The sequence below is a fragment of the Scardinius erythrophthalmus genome, assembly GCF_964197995.2.
Source record: "Scardinius erythrophthalmus genome assembly, chromosome: 5".
NCBI lineage: Eukaryota > Metazoa > Chordata > Actinopteri > Cypriniformes > Leuciscidae > Scardinius > Scardinius erythrophthalmus.
This window is the reverse complement of record NC_138225.1, coordinates 34,526,678-34,539,345: the sequence shown is the minus strand read 5'-3', so window position 1 is coordinate 34,539,345 and position 12,668 is coordinate 34,526,678. Positions and strand designations below refer to the sequence as shown.

At 36.9% G+C, this 12,668-nt stretch overlaps 1 protein-coding gene across 1 annotated transcript in view; it reads right to left on the bottom strand.

The window, feature by feature from the left end:
• Window positions 1-12,668, bottom strand: part of cert1a (ceramide transporter 1a) — a 30,830-nt gene that overhangs the window by 4,593 nt on the left and 13,569 nt on the right. The window contains exons 6-12 of the mRNA XM_081366365.1: window positions 11,947-12,104; window positions 8,355-8,447; window positions 7,996-8,082; window positions 5,925-6,014; window positions 5,556-5,636; window positions 5,329-5,424; window positions 449-581 (exon numbers count right to left, since the gene is read on the bottom strand). Coding sequence (XP_081222491.1) covers window positions 449-581; window positions 5,329-5,424; window positions 5,556-5,636; window positions 5,925-6,014; window positions 7,996-8,082; window positions 8,355-8,447; window positions 11,947-12,104 — 738 coding nt within the window. The remainder of the gene's footprint in view (window positions 1-448; window positions 582-5,328; window positions 5,425-5,555; window positions 5,637-5,924; window positions 6,015-7,995; window positions 8,083-8,354; window positions 8,448-11,946; window positions 12,105-12,668) is intronic.

The window sequence follows — 12,668 nt, the reverse complement described above, 5'->3', positions numbered from 1 at the left end:
AGCACAATGTTCTCTCACCATTTCTGATTTCTAACACGCACTCACCATGTTCGCCATGGTCTTGTAGCTACCGGAGCAAAAAACAAAAGCTGCTGTTCTCCGTATTTGTTTTCTGTGGTTTACGGTATGTAAATTGCTTGAGCTCATTTCATCCATCAGATCAAAAGATATGAAAAAGCCCAAACATACATACACTAGCCCATATACCCTCCCCTCAAAGAAATCAGGAGAAAAGAAAAACACCGGGTATAAACGGGAATGTGTCCCTCGTCCACTTGTGATCTGAATGACCAAAACGCATCTTAATACCTGGTGTGAACAGGGCCTAAAATAACACTGATTTCAATGTCCTATACATACATACAGGGTCTGATAACCTGATGTCTAAACAGTGGCACTATTAGATTAGAAGATCGAAAAGCAAAATGATATGCTGAGGTGAACATACTCTCCCAGTCGTTCCGATAAGCTGTGTCCCAAAAGTAGTGGCAGACCTCGTGCCCCGTGACCCCTCTGACAGAATGAGTAGCTTTGAGAGGATCCAGAACGATGCCGTTCTCCTCCACCTCTCTCCTATACACCTGCAAAAACAAATGTTGCAACAAGTTTGTTTCTAGTACATACCTACATTTACCTACACTTTTGTGAGATATATATATATATATATATATATATATATATATATATATATATATATATATATATATATATATATATATATATATATATATATATACAGTAAGGAAAATAAGTATTTGAACACCCTGCTATTTTGCAAGTTCTCCCACTTAGAAATCATGGAGGGGTCTGAAATTGTCATCGTAGGTGCATGTCCACTGTGAGAGACAATCTAAAAAAAAAAAATCCAGAAATCACAATGTATGATTTTTTAACTATTTATTTGTATGATACAGCTGCAAATAAGTATTTGAACACCTGAGAAAATCAATGTTAATATTTGGTACAGTAGCCTTTGTTTGCAATTACAGAGGTCAAACGTTTCCTGTAGTTTTTCATCAGGTTTGCACACACTGCAGGAGGGATTTTGGCCCACTCCTCCACACAGATCTTCTCTAGATCAGTCAGGTTTCTGGGCTGTCGCTGAGAAACACGGAGTTTGAGCTCCCTCCAAAGATTCTCTATTGGGTTTAGGTCTGGAGACTGGCTAGGCCACGCCAGAACCTTGATATGCTTCTTATAGAGCCACTCCTTGGTTATCCTGGCTGTGTGCTTCGGGTCATTGTCATGTTGGAAGACCCAGCCTCGACCCATCTTCAATGCTCTAACTGAGGGAAGGAGGTTGTTCCCCAAAATCTCGCAATACATGGCCCCGGTCATCCTCTCCTTAATACAGTGCAGTCGCCCTGTCCCATGTGCAGAAAAACACCCCCAAAGCATGATGCTACCACCCCCATGCTTCACAGTAGGGATGGTGTTCTTGGGATGGTACTCATCATTCTTCTTCCTCCAAACACGTTTAGTGGAATTATGACCAAAAAGTTCTATTTTGGTCTCATCTGACCACATGACTTTCTCCCATGATCATCAAAATGTTCATTGGCAAACTTAAGACGGGCCTTGACATGTGCTGGTTTAAGCAGGGGAACCTTCCGTGCCATGCATGATTTCAAACCATGATGTCTTAGTGTATTACCAACAGTAACCTTGGAAACGGTGGTCCCAGCTCTTTTCAGGTCATTGACCAGCTCCTCCCGTGTAGTTCTGGGCTGATTTCTCACCTTTCTTAGGATCATTGAGACCCCACGAGGTGAGATCTTCCATGAAGCCCCAGTCCGAGGGAGATTGACAGTCATGTTTAGCTTCTTCCATTTTCTAATGATTGCTCCAACAGTGGACCTTTTTTCACCAAGCTGCTTGGCAATTTCCCCGTAGCCCTTTCCAGCCTTGTGGAGGTGTACAATTTTGTCTCTAGTGTCTTTGGACAGCTCTTTGGTCTTGGCCATGTTAGTAGTTGAATTCTTACTGATTGTATGGGGTGGACAGGTGTCTTTATGCAGCTAACGACCTCAAACAGGTGCATCTAATTTAGGATAATAAATGGAGTGGAGGTGGACATTTTAAAGGCAGACTAACAGGTCTTTGAGGGTCAGAATTCTAGCTGATAGACAGGTGTTCAAATACTTATTTGCAGCTGTATCATACAAATAAATAGTTAAAAAATCATATATTGTGATTTCTGGATTTTTTTTTTAGATTATGTCTCTCACAGTGGACACGCACCTACGATGACAATTTCAGACCCCTCCATGATTTCCAAGTGGGAGAACTTGCAAAATAGCAGGGTGTTCAAATACTTATTTTCCTCACTGTATATATATATATATATATATATATATATATATATATATATATATATACAGTGAGGAAAATAAGTATTTGAACACCCTGCTATTTTGCAAGTTCTCCCACTTGGAAATCATGGAGGGGTCTGAAATTGTCATCGTAGGTGCGTGTCCACTGTGAGAGACATAATCTAAAAAAAAAATCCAGAAATCACAATATATGATTTTTTATATATATATATATATATATATATATATATATATATATATATATATATATATATATATATATATATATATATATATATATATATATATATATATATATATATATATATATATATATATATATCACAGTTTCCACAAAATATTAAGCAGGACAACTTTTTTAACATTGATTATAAGAAATGTTTCTTGAACCCCAAATCAGCATATTAATATTAATATTTTTTATTAAATAAATGCAGCATTGGTGAGCATTTGAGACTTCTTTCAAAAAACCTTTCTGAAATCTAACGTTTGAATGGTACTAGTGTGCATATACATATACATACATATGCACAAACATATACAGTGCATCCGTAAAGTATTCACAGCGCTTCACTTTTTCCACAGTTTATGTTACAGCCTTATTCCAAAATTGATTCCAATCATTATTTTCCTCAAAATTCTACAAACAATAACCCATAATAACAACGTGAAAGATGTTTGAAACCTTTTGAAATTTATTTAAAAATCAAAAAATCACATGTACATAAGTATTCACAGCCTTTGCCATGACACTCAAAATTTAGCTTAAATGCATCCTGTTTCCATTGATCAATCAAGTTGTAGAAACATCTCAAGGATGGAGTCCACCTGTGGTAAATTCAGTTGATTGGACATGATTTGGAAAGGCACACACCTGTCTATATAAGGTCCCACAGTTAACAGTGCAGGTCAGAGCACAAACCAAGCCATGAAGTCCAAGAAATTGTCTGCAGACCTCCGAGACAGGACTGTATTGAGGCACAGATCTGCAGCATTGAAGGTCCCAATGAGCACAGTGGCCTCCATCATCCGTAAATGGAAGAAGTTTGGAACCACCAGGACTATTCAAAGGCACGTGACAGCCCGCCTGGAGTTTGCCAAATGGCACCTAAAGGACTCAAAATTCTCTGGTCTGATGAAACAAAGATTAAACTCTTTGGCCTGAATGGTAAGCGTCATGTCTGGAGGAAACCTGGCACTGTCATCACCTGGCCAATACCATCCCTATGTTTTTCAGCGGCAGGAACTGGGTGACTAGTCAGGATCGAGGGAAAGATGAATATAGCAATTTACGGAGACATCCTTGATAAAAACCTGCACCAGAGCGCTCTGGACCTCAGACTGGTGCTACTGTTCATCTACCAACAGGACAACGACCCTAAGCACACAGCCAAGATAACAAAGGAGTGGCTACAGGACAACTCTGTGACTTGAACCCAACTGAACATCTCTGTAGAGATCTGAAAATGGCTGTGCACCGACGCTCCCCATCCAACCTGATGGAGCTTGAGCGGTTCTGCAAAGAAGAATGGGAGAAACTGCCCCAAAATAGGTGTGCCAAGCTATTGAGAAAAGGCTGTGAATACTTATGTACATGTGTGTGTTTTTTTTCCTTTTTGATAAATTTGCAAAGATTTTAAACAAACTTCTTTCACGTTGTCATTATGGGGTATTATTTGTAGAATTATGAGGAAAATAATGAATTTAATCCATTTTGGAATAAGGCTGTAACATAATAAAATGTAAAGTGCTGTGAATACTTTCCGGATGCTATATATATCTATACAGTATGTATATATCTATATATATATATATATATATATATCTATACAGTATGTATATATCTATATCTATATCTATATCTATATATATATATATATATATATCTATATATATATCTATATATCTATATATATCTATATCTATATCTATATCTATATCTATATCTATATATATATATATATATATATATATATATATATATATATATACAGTGCAATGCATAAGTGAATACACCCATGCTAAAGTTGACTAAAAAGAGGAATAAAAAATCATATTTTGGAAATTGAACTTAATGCCTTAATTTAAAAAATTAGGAAAAATCCAACCTTTAAGGACACCAATTTTCTTTGTGAATGAATATCGTAAATAAATAAATGTTCTTCCTTAAAATACATGGTACACCCCTATGTTAAATTCCCATAGAGGCAGGCAGATTTTTATTTTTAAGTATTTTTAAAAAAAATTTTTTAGGATACTATGCATCCTGATAAAGTTCCCTTGGCCTTTGGAATTAAAATAGCCCCACATCATCACATAGCCTTCACCATACCTAGAGATTGGCATGGGGTACTTTCCATAAGATCATCTCTCAATGCAAATCAAACTAGCTTTTAGGCTAACTGAAATAAAACCATGCCAATCTCTAGGTATGGTGAAGGCTATGTGATGATGTGGGGCTATTTTAATTCCAGAGGCCAAGGGAACTTTATCAGGATGCATAGTATCCTAAAAAAATAATAAAAAAAAATACTTAAAAATAAAAATCTGCCTGCCTCTATGGGAATTTAACATAGGGGTGTACTCACTTATGCACCATGTATTTTAAGGAAAAACATTTATTTATTTACGATACATTATTCATTCACAAAGAAAATTGGTGTCCTTAAAGGTTGGATTTTTCCTATTTTTTTAAATTAAGGCATTAAGTTCAATTTCCAAAATATGATTTTTTATTCCTCTTTTTAGTCAACTTTAGCATGGGTGTATTCACTTATGCATAGCACTGTATATAGATAGATAGATAGAGAGAGAGAGAGAGAGAGAGAGAGAGAGATGCAAGGAAAAAAAAACAGCCCAGAAGATATAAAGCTTAGATGTTGGGGTGTTTTAGATTATTGTTAGACATTTTTTTACTCTGCTATGGAAACAGGCTTCCATAGAAACAAGCTTGGTTTCAAATTAAAAATAAAATATTTTGATATCTATATTTCACCTTCATATCCCCTTCTTCAATGACCAGCTGCCAGTTAGCATCTCCACCCACATCCTGTAAAGAATAAGTCATGTGACTGTGCACCATCTCCTCAACCTGTGAACAAAACAAGAGGCATGAGGTGTTGCTGAAAGTATACAAGCAAAAAAAGTTACACACATTTCTTATAGTTACGAACAAACATACACCTGCAGATCATCCACACTAGTGTAGTGTCATATCTCTACCTGAGCACTGAACCTGTGCACGTCATCTGAGGCACTTATGAGGTCGACGGAGGAGGAGAAGGAGGAAGTATGACTGCGAGGCTGAACCCAAGAGACAGAAAGCCAGAGGGAAACGGGTCAAGGGAAAGAGAGGGAAATAAAAATCTCATCATCACCCAGAGAACACAAAGAAGACTTCCACTGTAAACCACACTTCAGCAAGAGGAACTGGAAGAACAAAGGCAGTATCACAAACGTAAAAGTTCCAAGAATTTCACAGAGCTGATCCACCATCCGCAATGACAGAATTGCATAATCAGTCACGAAGAAGCAAATGTGCTTTGATAGAGTGTTTGTGTGTAGGAGTGTGTGTTTGTGTGGGTGAGTCACCTTATTCGAGTATTTCTGAGTGCCGATGGAGGAATAGGTGTCTGGAGAGAGGGAGATTTGTCGAGATGCCCTGCTTCTTTCTGCCTGAGACTGCAAAACATGTCAGCAACATTTATATATAAACATTAGCTTTAAATGCAATTAAATTAGCTGTAAATATGCTTTGAAGATAGTTTCTTGACTGGTATATTGGCTGTTGGATCCTGATGAACAACGAACTGTTGATCAGGTACGGTTGGGAGTTGAAGAATCGATTCATCGATTCCAAAGTATTGGTAATCGAGAATCATTTCCAAAAGTTGGAATCTATTCCATCAAGGGGAATCAACTCCTCTTTCCTTTTTTTCTTGGTTACACGTTTTTTTAAGGTGTCATTGTTACAGTGTAACTATACATTTAAGTACAGAGTAATATTAATTAACAATATGTACTTACTATATAATTAGGGTTAGGGTTTGGGTTAGTCAGTTGCATGTAATTATGTATAATTTACTGTTATTACTTAAGTACATGTAATGTAACAAGGACACTGTAAAATTAAACTTTTTCTTAAAGGTTAATCTGTTACTCCACAAAATAGGGTCTATATTCATTGTCAGCTCTGGTTCCAACTAGTAGTACACTGAAACATCAACAAGGACGACATTTTTCTTTTTTTTTATGATCTCAACTTCAAACCAGACTTTCAGTGTGATTGAGCGTGTTCACCCAAAAATGAAAATTCTGTCAGTAATTACTCACCCTCATGTTGTTCCAACCCTGTAAGACTTTCGTTCATCTTCGGAACACAAATTAAGATATTTTTGATGAAATTTGACAGCTGGATCACTCCTCCTCAGGCTTCTATGGGATCGAAACTTGCCGGCCCAGAAAGTTAGTACCTCAGAACGTAGGCTCACTATTGGCCAGCATCACACACATGACCAGCGTCGGCCAATAGTGAGCCTACGTTCTGATGTACAACACAGAAGCGCTGAGTTGTTACACTACGTGAACTCACGCCAGAGGCCCACACAGAAGAAAATGAATAGTTGAATAAAAGTCGTTATTTTAGTTTTTTTGCGCACAAAAAGTATTCTCGTCGCTAACTTAAGGTTAAGCCACTGTAGTCACTTGGACTATTTTAAACATTGTCTTTACTAACTTACAATGTTTCAATCCCATAGAAGCCTATGGAGGAGTGATCCAGCTTCAGATTTAATCAAAAATATCTTAATTTGTGTTCCGAAGATGAACGAAAGTCTAACGGGGTTGGAACAACATGAGGGTGAGTAATTACTGACAGAATTTTCATTTTTGGGTGAACTAACCCTTTAAGGCACGTTAACACCCATAAAGATAACTATATTAGTGTCCACACCAATGGATGATAACGTTATGTTTATTTATTATAAATGAAGAAGTTATGTTGTATATGTAAACAGTTGAGCTCTTTAAAGTCGATGGATTCTGATTGGCTGTCAATGCATTTAGTATAGTGATTCCAACTATATCGTTCCTCTCTGTCATTATCGTTATAGCTGTTGAGTGGACTTCCATATTCTCATAGAAACTCTATAGTTATAGTTATCATTTTTAGTGTGAATGTCCCTATACTGTGGTCAAGAAACGCACTCTCTGACATTAACTAACTAAATGACTGACTGACTTAAAACAACTATTGCTCAGTTTTAACGGGATGTTTTAAAATAAATTTGTGGACTTAGTAAGTGAAAGGCAAGTGGTAAAGTTAGCAAAATGGCTAAATTTGTTTAGAGAACTTTTAAGGTGGCAACAGCTCAATATGTGGGAACAATGTGCAAACCGCTAGGCCACTCTGACCATTTCCCAGTTTTTCTACAGAACTGAAAACACAAATATAATCCCTTGGTATATATTTACACTTCAAGAGTCATGATGATGTGATCAAACAGTCCATTCCATGGAAACAGAGCCATTATAACGAATGGGATGGCAGCTCAGCATATAACAAAACATGTCAAAGTAACAGTACAAGAAACAGATGCCTTAGAAAACAGAAATGTGTAAAACATCCAGCTTTGCAAAATGATTAATTCATCTGAATCATTACTTGTACTTCGATCTGGTCATGTTTATCCAACGCAGCCTCCACAGCATCAAAGAACTCCTCTTCATTGATCAGACTGTTTGGTCCTTCCTGCACAGACACGTTTAGCACAGAGAGAACATCTCAGTCTAAAATGGAGGGTGTGCAAGGGCGTAGATTTGGTTTGAACATTGGGGGGGTTGAAGTTTGGGTATGCCTCCTGATATTGTGATCATATTATAAATATTGGGGGGGTTGTAATGCATAGATTTAAATATTGGGGGGGTTATCTCCCCCCCATCCCCCCCACAAACTACGCCCTTGAGGGTGTGTGTTGGGCCACAGATGGACAGGACAGTGTAAATTAAAGGTTGTGAACTTACTTCATAGTCTGGTCCTCCATAATGAGGCTTTTTCTTCAGCTCTGTCAATGCAGCTTTGTAGGCGTCTTCAGCCCGTCTTCTCCTTTCAATTTCCTTTTGAGGAAAGAATGTTACTCATAGTTTTACTATATCCAATATAAATCAATGAATTCAAGAGGATCTTAAAAGGGGTCATTACTATAATTGAATACTATACTATATATAACTATAAAAAAATGTTTTTTGTTTTTTTTGTTTTTTTCTCTCTCAAAAGTTTGGGTCTCTAAGATTTTTTTTAATGCTTTTGAAAAAAAAGAGTCTCTGATTCATTAATTTTAAGAAGAAAAAAAAAAAAAAACCATTAAAAACACAAACGTATTTTTTAAATTTAAAGTAACTATTTTCTAATTTAATATATTTTAAAATACAATTTATTCCAGTGATGGCAAAGCTGAATTTTCAGCATTATTACTCCAGTCTTCTGTGTCACATGATTCTTTAGAAATCATTCTAATATATGCATAATACATAAACATTTCTTATCATTGTTGAAAACAGTTGTGCCCATTAACCTTTTTTGTACTAGATTCTTTGATGGATAGAAAGTATTTCCGTTATTTGAAATAGAAATCTTTTGTAACATAATAAATGTCTCAACTATCAATTTTGATCAGTTTAATGCTTCCTTGCTGAAAAACAAAATTATTTCTTTAAAAATAATCATAAAAAAAAAAAAAAATCTTACTGACCCCAAACTTTTAAATGGTATTGTAAATTGTCATGGATAAATGACCGTTGGGATTCTGACGTCAGAAAATAAAGTTTTGGAACAAACCATTTTTGCTGCCTAGTTTCAATAAACCTTTTGGACTTTTGGCAAGACGTTTTGAGTTCTACAACGTATATGTTTGCATACCATTATGAATTTGATTTGATTCCTCATGATAGGCACTCAGGACTCTTGCTAAACAAAGCTTGCTTACAAACAAATCAAAAAAATATCTGTTTAGGATCCGAATGGAGAGTCCACAGGCAGTTTCTTGCTTCAGCTAAAGCAGACACACCCATTTCAACGGTCTTATCTGCCATTGATGATACTATTGTGTCTTGCCTCTTTAGAAGGCCATTCATTCAACAAAGGGAGGAGCCCATAACACCCGCTTGAACAGCTTGCAGAAAGTCAACCTTTAAACCATTCAAACAAAAAATTCAAACAACTCAAATTAAGTAGTCTTGCCAGATTAAACCTTCACTGAAACATGTTTGATCATTTGGCTAACTGAGAAGCTTTGGCTGTTGTAGACAAGTAGTTGTTGCATAATTTTGTTTAGTAAATAATAAATCCAATCTGTTCTAAAACTGACAGGTGTGTCTTTGCTAAAAGCACTGACACACCTCTACAACTGTCACATAAGACAATTACTGACAACACCCGGCTTATATGACAGTTGATAACAACTATCAAAAGGTGGTAATGTGACTCCACTAAACCATAGTTTTTTTAGTCTGTTTGACAAATTTGAGAGATTACCCTCGGGTCGAATATTTAGGATGCCAGCAATTTTTAAAAATAGGGGGAAAAAATCCTTCCTGCCACAGGCAGTAAAATTGTTAAATGAAAGGTACTGTTGGTGTCAACTGAGCGGGTCTCAGTGATGATTCTTTTTTATTTTCATTTTTTTTCTTTTTTTTTTTTCTTCTATATTTATGTATATTGTTGGTCTCTGTATGTACGCATGTTGAAACAAGCAAAAAAATATTCCCCAAGGGGATAATAAAGCAATCAATAAAAGCAATTAAACGCCGAAATGAAAATGCAAACGCATGCACTTACATAGCACAAATGCAAGACTAAAACACGTAAAGACTAAAAACACATTTGTAAAGTGACTCTTTTAAGCACTTAAAACAGAACGTAGCATCAAATAACCAGTGAATGGACACAAGCGAGTAAAACCTACAGTGTAGAAGCTGCTGTGTGTAGACAGAGGAATCCAATTTTCATTAACGCTCTGAAGCGCCACCCAGTTCTGCCACGGCTTCAACGCTGAATAAATGTACACTGTAGACATCCTCAAAATCCAGTCGCTAACATCAAAACACACAATTCCCAGAGAAATGGGAAATTCTGGTCAATTTGCAGAAAGCTTTATTCCGTTCAAAGGTCCATCCAATCCTGTTGATTGACTGAACATACTGTAAAATCTGCGGCTGGAATTCAAGAAGCTGCTTCCTGGCTGATAATATAGCGGGGGTTGGACTGTAGATGGAAAAACTGGTCGGGCAAGTGCGAGCAGAAGCTTTACACTCAGATACTAATGACGATGCTGATATGAGGAATGCACGGCTTCTGGAGACCAGATGCACTTTAGTTTTAATGGATGTGTCTTTGTGACTCATCCAGTAATTAAGGTGTTATGTGGGAAGTGTATGGGAAAGTAAATAAAGCAAAAATATTAAGCTTGTGACAAAACTGCTTGATGCGGAATGCTTCATACGAAACAAAATGCACTCTGTGGTTTCAATACGGCAAAAAAGCATATGGTAGTCCTAAAATTAACAATACTTCCTCACGTTGTTCCAAACCCATACTCTTTTCCTTAATAGATTAAATTAAGGTCTGTTCCTTATGCAAACCTTTCGTATGGGTTCAAAGGACTTGAAATATAACACAGGAGTCCAATGGACTTCTTTAATGGTGCCTTTTTGGAGATTGATGGGCCGTGGTTACGGTTCGCTTTGTTATATTGGCAGATCAATTGGACAGATCCTTTCTGACCTCCTATACACTTCACTGGTTCTCCGCAGGGCAGTGTCCTTTCCCCTCTGCTCTTCATTCTGCATACTGACTATTTCAGGTCCACCCAATCTAATTGTCAAGTTTGCTGATGACACCATCTTACTGTCTCTGCTTTCAGGACCTTCACAGCATCATGGTCCAACTCTTCAGGAATTTGTTGAGTGGTGTGACAACTCCTGTTTGGAACTAAATGTGAACAAGACTAAAGAGATGGTAGTAATCTTTTCTAATAAGCAGAGGCAGATGACTACGGCAGTCACTACTATCATTCAAAGAAAGCCCATAGATATTGTTGAGGAGTACAAGTACTTGGGCACAATTTTTGAAAATCTGCTTCCAACACAGAGGAGAAACTTAGGAAATTCCAGAAGTACCAGTACCTTTTAAGGAAGCTTAGTTCCTTTGGGGATAGTAAGAACATCCTCACTATGTTCTACTACTCCTATATTGAAAGTGTCATTACATTCTCTATCGTCTGCTGGTTTAATTCTATCACCCTTAATAGAATAGAATCACACCAAAATAGAAATTATTGGACTTTCTTTCCAAAAGTGAACAGCAAATGCTGTGCTGATTTTACAAGACCCTCCACATGTCCTGTTTTCTGAAGGTTTCGCTGTCCAGGCTGTGAGACATAATGGAGGAAGTGGTTCAGCTTTTAAATTCCCAACCATCTCTGATCCCCTTGTTTACCATGCCATGACTCCCCCCCCCCCCCCATCTGCCTGTAGCAGATTATATTTAATATGTACAAATAGTGTTTGAAATTGGAAATTAACATTATAGTCCTTAAGATTTTTTGCTGCACACTACCTTATCAAGTCGTCGCTGACAGCTCTCCTCTCGTTTGACCAAAATGTCGATGCAGTAGGACAGTGTGGACAGGATTCCTGCCGTAGTGGCTTTAAAAGTGATGGCTTCACCCTTGAAATCGATGCCTACGGGAGCTTTGAGGCTTTCCACAGGGAATACTGCAGAAAAACCAAGTAAAATTCATATTAAATAGCAGCTGTACTCAAACTTAGCTCTACTTCTGAAGAAATTTCAATTGCTTAATTTAATCTTTATAAGTGTCTTCTTATCAATTGTCTTCAGAACCAGAAAGAAATAAGCCATTTAACAACCACCACCATGGACATAATGGAAGATTTTCACCATTACGGGAGTAAAAAGCACTTTACACTCTACACACTCCAAATTGATGTTACCACTAACTGCATGACGTGCAGTTTGCAGCTTATTGGTGTATACTGTGTAGTGTGTCCGTTTTGCTTTATGCTACTACAAATAAAGACGTATGATGAACAAATATTACAGTAGTCAACATTTGAAGTGGATCAAAACCTTTCATCAAAGTTATACATGAATTTTGAACATTACCCGTTCTTGTCTTAGGACAACTTTGATTAACTTTTTTGATCCACTTCAAATGTTGACTACTGTATTTACATTGTATTCAGACAATATTAAAGAAAAATCTTTGCTCGAGAATCAAACTGCATTCAGACAGGATTACGAGCCATTTGAAAACTTAT